The sequence below is a fragment of the Diceros bicornis genome, chromosome 31 (assembly GCF_020826845.1).
Source record: "Diceros bicornis minor isolate mBicDic1 chromosome 31, mDicBic1.mat.cur, whole genome shotgun sequence".
Classification (NCBI taxonomy): domain Eukaryota; kingdom Metazoa; phylum Chordata; class Mammalia; order Perissodactyla; family Rhinocerotidae; genus Diceros; species Diceros bicornis.
The window spans coordinates 17,796,989-17,805,772 of record NC_080770.1 but is presented as its reverse complement, the minus strand read 5'-3'; the positions used below and the strand labels follow the sequence as shown (position 1 = coordinate 17,805,772).

Here is an 8,784-nt window from a genome sequence, read left to right as displayed (position 1 = left end):
CAAACAGTTAAGTAGTATGGTAGGAGTTGAACCCAGTCATTGCTTACGTAATTACTGTGCTTTAACTGTTATGGTAAACTACCTCCCAAGATCACAGATATTCTTCTGTGGAATTATCTAGTTTACCTGTAGGCACTTTTCTCCCTAGAATTTTTCTCAACTTTATTTTCCTTTACGTGGAAGAGTATGATTTTAGGGTTGGCAAATAGAGCTCTGCCTCTAAAGATTTTATCAATTCTCATGATTCTGCCCGGTCTTATCAACTGAGCCATATTCATCCCCTCTCAGCTTGAAAGGAGCTAATATCATCTCTTAATGTGCACAGCTTTTAAAGAGTTACTGCATCTCAAAACACCACTTCTGAATCACAACTTCTGGTATCAATAAAGATTTTTTAATTGCCTCTATTAAAGAAAAAGACGAAAAAGAAAAAAAAAATATGTCACAGAAAATGCAATAACTGATTTTATTATCCTTCTCTTTACTTCCTTAGAAGGGAGAATAAAGATATTGGTTTATTGATCACTCAAGTCAACTCACATATTCTGATACCATCTCTTTCAGTTGAGAAAAACAAGAAAACCAAGATGTTGGAGAGAAGTTATACCATGCCAACTGAGTTCCTACTTGTTGGATTCACAGATTATCTTCCTCTCAGAGCCACACTATTCTTGGTATTTCTCATAGTGTATACACTAACTGTGGTGGGAAACATAGGTTTAATAATCCTAGTTAACATCAGTCCGAGCCTTCAAACCCCCATGTACTACTTTCTCAGCAACTTGTCTTTCTTAGACATCAGCTATTCTACAGCAATTGCTCCTAAAATGCTGGTGAATTTCTTAGCATCCAGGAAAAGCATCTCTCCCTATGGCTGTGCACCACAAATGTTTTTCTTTGGTTGTTTTGCTGATGCTGAGTGCCTTATCCTGGCAGCAATGGAGTATGACCACTATGCAGCCATCTGTAACCCATTGTTCTATCCTACACTTTTGTCTAGGAGAGTCTGTATCTGCTTCATCGTGTTGGCATACTTCAGTGGAAGCATGACTTTGATGGGACACGTCTGCCTCGCATTCAGGCTGCCATTTTGTGGCTCCAATACTGTCAACGATTTTTTCTGTGATATCCCACCTCTCCTGGCTTTATCATGTGCAGATACTCATTTCAATGAGGTTCTACTCTTTGCCTTGTGTGGTTTCATCCAGAGCAGCACTTTTGTGGTCATATTTATCTCCTACTTCTGTATCCTCATCACTGTTTTGAGCATACAGTCCTCAGGTGGTAGAAGCAAAACTTTCTTCACCTGTGCTTCCCATCTCATAGCCGTCACCTTGTTCTATGAAACTCTCCTGTTTATGTACTTACGTCCCACCACCAGCTATTCCCTAGACACTGATAAGATAGTTGCAGTGTTGTATACTGTTGTCTTTCCCATGTTTAACCCAATAATCTACAGCTTCAGAAACAAGGATGTAAAAAATGCCCTCAAAAAGCTATTAGAGGGGCCAGCTTGGCGGCATAGTGGTTAAGATCCTGTGCTCTGCTTTGGCGGCCTGGGTTTCCCAGCTTCGGATCCCAGATGTGGACAGATGCACCGCACGTCAAGCCATGCTGTGGCAGCAACCCATATACAAAATAGAGGAAGATGGGCACAGATGTTAGCTCAGGGCTAATCTTCCTCAGCAAAAAGGAGAAGATTGCCAATGGATGTTAGCTCAGGGCCGATCTTCCTCACAAAAATAAATAAATAAATAAATAAAGCTATTAGAAAGAAACTGGACTTTCAAATGAAAAAGAATTTAAATCATTTAAAATATTGGAAGAATATCTGTTCTTCCAATCTCATCATTAGCACTATGCCAAGAGCACCTTATATGTCAAGTATTTTAAATATATCACCATTTTCAAGAAATAAAAATAACTTTTCATCTTCAATACTGTAAAATGTTCTTTTCCTCTCACAGAAATATTCTTTCCAAAATTCTCCTGCTCTGTGAAACATTCCTGAGTTAAAATAAATAATAATAATTGCTCTCCAATTAATATTCTCAAAATACTTTGTACATTGATTCCTTATATTTTTCTATCATGTTATATTGAAGGTATATTTTGACTTGTCTTTCAGCCCACTCATATTGGAAGCTCCTTGGCAGCAGAGAATATGCATCTTGGTTTATTTTTCCAATACCCATATAATACCGTGTATAAGGCATAGCCTCATTACACGTGTGTTTAATGGATAAACGAATAGAATAGAATGGATGGATGAAAGAGTAAATTGTACCTTTCCATGTTTGGGAAAATAAGTCTAGATTCTGCACTTACAGAACATTTACCATCAGGGAAATCTGATATTACTCATGATGGATGATGGTGGTTTCCCTGGCTCTCAGAAAATAAGATAGAAGGCACATAGCAATAGTCTCTTTGATATTAGGACAGAGTGAAGTTATAACACATTGTTTCTCTTTGGGCTAGATTGGTTACTGTAAGAGAGCCTCTACCCTTCCATTCACAGTGGGTTCATGTGAAAATCAAACAAGTCTGTGAAGATCATCAAGATTATAAACCCTATACATTACTAATTACTTGCACATAGGGTATGGACATAATCTTTGAGGCTCTATCTTCAGGAAGAGGTAAACGATTGCTCTGGTCATTTTATTCTGTAAATTGACACTGCAAACCAATTGAAGTTTAAGCAATTCTTTGGAATCAATTCATTTTTTTTTTTTTTTCTGGTGAGGAAGATTAACCCTGAGCTAATGCCAATCCTCCTCTTTTTGATGAGGAAGATTGGCCCTGTGGTAACATCCGTGCCCATCTTCCTCTTTTTTATATGTGGGATGCCTGCCAGAGCATGGCTTGATAAGTGGTACGTATGTCTGTGTCTGGGATCCAAACCTGAGAACCCTGGACCACTGAAGCAGAGTGCGCAAACTTAACCACTACACCACCAGGCTGGCCCTCTGGAATCAATTTTTATGATTAAATTATCAGACATTTTCTGTGGCTGCTTTTCATCCTTCAGTCTCCACTTTCTTTTTGTTTTATCTTGACAAAGTTGAAGAAATAAATTGCATACATGTGAACATGTAATATTGTGTATTTTGTAGTAATTATGAAAATAGAAATTACTGGATTAGTTTATACTGGCTGTAACCCTGTGAATGGAGACAATAAGATATTGCCAATGGAAATAGGTTGTTTTGAGGAGTAAATGAACTAATATATATAAAGCTACTAGTATATGTATTTGAGAATTAGATAATCGAATATGTATAAATATCCCAGAATATATGTAAAGCTTTGTTACAATGCAATAGCATATCATTGTTCATTATTTTATCACTGTTATATTACTATTTGATTTCAAGACAACAGTCAGGGTTTGAATCCCTAGAAGAAGCTGGGCAATTTTTAAACATCTGTGAAGCATTCCAAATATTCTGAGATGTTGCTAGAGAGCAAAAAAGCAAACTCAGTATTCAATTTAGTCACTTCTCATCAAGTTAAAACATTTGCCTTACTGTGAAGACTTTGTCAGAGTACAAGGTACAGTGCCATTCATTTGTTCTTATTTTTTTAGTAATTTCAGAAGTTTATGGGTTATTTTGAATTGTTCTTTTAATTTTAATGTATTCCCCTGTTAGAAGACACTGACAAGAGTATAACGGAATGAGCTGATGTCTTCTAGTCATCCATCCATTGTGTTAATGGACGTTAGGCTGCATGAGGAAACCCACCCACTTCTCAATAGGGACCTATTAAAGCACAGACTTTTTTTTTGGTGAGGAAGATTGTTCCTGAGCTAACATCTGTGCCAATATTCCTCTATTTTTTTGTATGTGGGATGCTGCCACAGCATGGCTTGAGAGCGGTGTGTGGGTCTGTGCCCAGCATCCAAACCTGCAACCCTGGGCCATCGAAGTGGAGTGCGTGAACTTAATCACTATGGCACTGGGCCTGCCCAGCTAAGACCTATTTTTAATTTTCCAAAGTAAGCTAGCCTAAGTTAAGTAAACTACAATCTATATATAAACTATAAAATTGTTAAGAGTTTATCTGGCCCAGAGTTTCTAAAAGCAACATTATTGATATTTTGGGCCAATGATTCTTCGTTCATGAGTGGAGGGCTACTGTGTACATTTTAGGGTGTTTAGCATCATCCCTGGTCTTTATTTACTAGATGACAGTAGCATCTGCCCTATTTATGACAACCAAAATATATCCAAACATTACCAAATGTCCCCTTGGAGGGAAAATTATTACTGGATGAGAACCACTAAACTTGTTCAAGATAATTTTTTGTCCATAAGGCAAATGAAACTTATAAGACTGAGATCGAGGCCAGCCTGGTGATGCAGCAGTTAAGTTCACGCATTCTGCTTTAACAACCTGGGGTTTGCCGGCTGGATCCTGGGCACGGACCTACTCACCACTCATGAAGCCATGCTGAAGTGGCATCCCACATAGAAGAACTAGAAGGACCTACAACTAGGATATCCAACTATGTACTGGGGCTTTGAGGAGAAAAAAGAAAAAGAGGAAGATTGGCAACAGATGTTAGCTCAGGGCCAATCTTCCTCAAAAAACCAAAAAAAAGCACTTTAAAAACAAAAAAGACTGAGGTTGCTGCCTGAACATGTCAGAATAAAATTTGGTAAGAACATCTCAGATATGATTTTATTTATTTTGTTCTACATTATCTTATTTCCCTAATTTTGATTCATTTCTAAGATCTACCTTGATAATATAAACAAACATAGAAAAATCCCTTCAATTTTCAACAAAATCTCAGCTCTACATCAATTTCTGAATTATTTATTTGGAGTAGGTTTCACAAATATGATCAATCTGATGATCTAATTTCCCAGATTCTCTTAAACATAATGTTTAATGAGTTTAAGTTCATCATTTCTATGTTTAATCTAAGCTTGGGGTCAAAAATACTTACTCGATTATTATGAAGCAATTAAATCAGCTCAGGAAAGTCAGGGATTCCATCTCAGAAGATTGAAGTTGCATATCAGCCAAGATATTTTTGACTAGCATATAGGATTGTCTTCTTCTCATTGACACTGATCCCTTGTTAGAGTTATTGTAACAGTGACTTCATAAATTATTAAGGAGTTGGTTTACAACATGTGCCATTGATTTCACTACATTTAACCATACTGGTTTTTTTTCTGCTTTTAATCTGCAACCCTGCTCCATTATGTAGCAAACTCCATTCCTCCATTGACTGTTTCATTGGATTTTGAAATTCTTTTTTCTCTTATTATATGGTAATATCTTCCATTTTTTGTCTAAAGACACTCTAATATTTTCCTATTGGGGTCCTCACAACTGTATATAATTTTGTAATAGTTCCCTGATTTTTGTACAATATTTGGATTGACACGAGACTTCATTATTTTATTTATCTGTACATATTATAACTTACACTGTTTTTATGCTAAAATACCTAAGACATGCAAATGAATTAATTTAACAAAACCATCTGCCACTCTCTCCCAAACACAAAAATAATGGGTATATTATTTGTATGATTGAAGAGAGCTAAACATAAAATTACGGAAAAAGCTAACAAACCTATGTGAAATATACGCAAAATCCCCACACGATATTGTGCGTTTACTCCTGCTTTAGTAAAATGGAAGCTACAAAAGAATTATAACACAAAATCCACAGCTCTAGGATGCCTATTGAATTATTAGAAAGAAGAAAAGCATAATTTTTATGAAAATAAGCCATGCGGGAACATACCATTCCATTAATTCTGTGTGCAAAATCTCTCATAAAAATTTAATGTGAATGATGGTTAAAGTTTTTGGAGTGTGATGTCATGCATTAATTCGTATCAATTTCATAACGAGCCAGTGAGGTTGATAGAGCATGTGTGAATGTTCCCATTTTATAAGCAAGAAAACAATTTCAACTGTTTCATCATTAGAACATTTGAACACTTGTCTGAGTGACATTGATGTGATTGGAACACATTTCTTTAGTTTCTGCAATTGCATTGATTCTCTGTAATGTGCCTTTATGCCAAGATGTTTGTGTTTTAGAGAACACACCCATTTTAAAAATTGTTTTATTTATAAAAAGAAGTACATTTTATCAAAATGAAAGCAGAGGCATCTCCTGAACAACGACTGAGAAGACCTGCAGCTCTGTGATTAGTTTCAGTCACAAGAGACCAGAAAGGATGCTAATGATCCAGCCCGTGGACATCAGAGATTCACACCTGCACCATGAGCTGCAGTTTACGGCCCCAAAAGAGGAACCAAGAATAAAAAATCTCTCCTCTCAAAGATGAGTCCTTTAAGAATTGTGAGAACCTGGTCTTCTTCACAAGATAGTCTGCTCACTCTGGACTTTTTTAAGTTGTGAGTATGTTTAGAATGTGGTAATGGAGGTCTATTTTAAACTTTGGTATTGCCCCTCTACTCACACTAAAAGAATCTGTTTTGAGCCATATGATTTCAGTATTGTTCCCAAACAGCCAGAAAACAGTTTCCTAACCTGTGGTTTATTTATCTTCAAAGGTCTTCTTCTTAGTTTATGGAAAAAGAGCAAGATTTACAAAATACCTGTATTCAGTATTTGCCTGTGTATGTGTGTGTGTGAGCGTGTGTGCATGCAGATGGTATTTAATATTTGGGTTATAAAGTAACTGAAGGCTACTTGCACATTTTTGGAAAATTCTTTAAAATAGAATATCTGAGAATTGTAATGTATTTTAGCTATATCACAAGGAACGTCATTTCTTCCCAATCTTATATAATAATAGATTTTGGAAATATTTTAGACGTAATTTTATTTAAGATTCCAATAAGAATATCTTAAGAATTATTTTCTATTTTCCTTGGGTTTGCTGCTACATCCTTTCTGTAACAAAACCGGGACACACACACAGATACTTGATTTCCAGAGTTCAGGACTGCTTTTGCTATAATAAGTTGCTATTTCTTCCCACTACAACTTTAGTGTGCCTGAGTAAAATAGTCTTCAAATAAATGCATATTGTTTTTAAATTAGACTATTGAAGCTATAGTTTTGGGTCTTTCAGTATGCTGATGTTGTTGTTGCTGATAATGGGTTTTTAAAATTTTTAGTTGTTATTAAGTCTTTTTTGTATTTGATTTTTTGATTCTTTTGTCTTATAAACAGTTTTTAGTCATAAATCTTCGGTATAGATCATTATAATTATACATATATGTATATACTTATGAAATAGAATTATGAACTTTCATGTATAACATATTTCACATAACACAGTTACATATTTATTTGTATATAATATTCTATGAGAACATGAGCAATAAATGAAACATAATATTTACATATAATCATATATAATAGATTAATTTATAAATTTATGTCAACTTAATCATATTTTGTGGGCAAAGCTCCATGAGAGTGTACAGAGAGATATTTCAGGTTTGGTTAACAACCATGGACCTGCAGTACGGGGAGCCCTTATTTTGAAAATCATCAGCTCCTTTGATACACATTTGGCTGGGTTCCCTTTTCTACTATAATGAAAATGCTTTTAACTTTGTGATTTCTCTCACCAGTATCCTTATTGCCAACAGTGTCCTTGATCACTAATGATTATATATTTTCTAATGTCTCTTTCAGTCATAAATCAAAAAGAAATTACTGTGTTAGGATTTCATTTTTTTTTAACAAATACCTTTATTTTGTCCTGACATTTCAAGATATTGATCTGAAAGTTGGAAAAATTGCATTTGAGCGTATCATTAGGTTATCAAACTGTTATTTCCAGTATGTACTTTCCTAAGAGAAAACTAACACTATTAGTATTTTAAGCAGCCTCATATTTTATCAGGAAGGCAACGTTGAGTTGCAGCAAAATCCCCACATTTAGTGACAGAATGAAGCTGTGTTCTAGTTACGATTCTCACAGCATGAGAGCAAATCATACCTTGCCGCTTAGTAACACTTTTCTCTATTTACAGTTTTCTTTATGAGTTCAATAGGCAGAGCTGTTGCTGCAACTCTTGCTGTTAGCTTATTGGAGTCACACTTGGTTTCCTCCTTTCCTCCCTCTCCTCCTCCACATGTTTCTGTTTTTCTGTGTCCGTGTGTTGAGACATGTCTGCATGTGTCATGTCACTGTTACATTTACTATATGAAACCTTATACTAGTCAAACTGTGAAGGAGTCCATTTTTTCCTCTTTTTCTAAATGATAAATGGAAACACTATACAAACTCTGGTGTATTGGTTCCTCTATATGGTTTGTTGTAGACAAGTACCATCTACAGCAAATCAAGGGCAGAACTATATTGGAACCCAAGTCAACCTGGTTCTAATAGACTCCAGTGGTGTGATGTTCCCATTACACTAAACAGCTTTGCAGAAGAAAAAGTTTGCCATTAGGAAATACGTAAAAATATCCCTTCAACTCCAAAAATTATTTTTAAGTTGAGCTTATTTCCAGGTTATAAAACTATGATTCTAAATTTTACAATTGGTTTCATTGACAGAAAAAAAAGTCCTTGCTACTTCCAACAAATTATTCCCTCTTTTTCTTGGATACAGTTAGATTCACTGTGCTTCTCAAGGCCATTGATCTAAAATATAGACAGGATCTAGTATATAACCTCAGTTTGTGAGGGATAAGACTATATTCATAGAATGAAGAATTTGGTTTTGATTTAGCAATATTCTGCATGTTGCATCCCAAGCTTACCCAAATCCTGACCTCAGTGGACATCAAGTTTCATGAGAGCACAACTCGTATATCCTT

General features: G+C 35.5%; 1 protein-coding gene across 1 annotated transcript; it reads left to right on the top strand.

Annotated features, from left to right (window-relative positions):
- Nucleotides 1–587: 587 nt before the first annotated feature.
- Nucleotides 588–1,532, top strand: LOC131395366 (olfactory receptor 5AS1-like). The gene has a single exon (XM_058527273.1). The coding sequence runs from the start codon at nucleotides 588–590 to the stop codon at nucleotides 1,530–1,532; it is 945 nt and encodes a 314-aa protein (XP_058383256.1).
- The last annotated feature ends 7,252 nt before the right edge of the window (nucleotides 1,533–8,784 follow it).

Coding starts and splice junctions, on each gene's coding strand:
- LOC131395366 (XM_058527273.1), top strand. CDS start 588: ATGTTGGAGAGAAGTTATACCATGCCAACTGAGTTCCTACTTGTTGGA.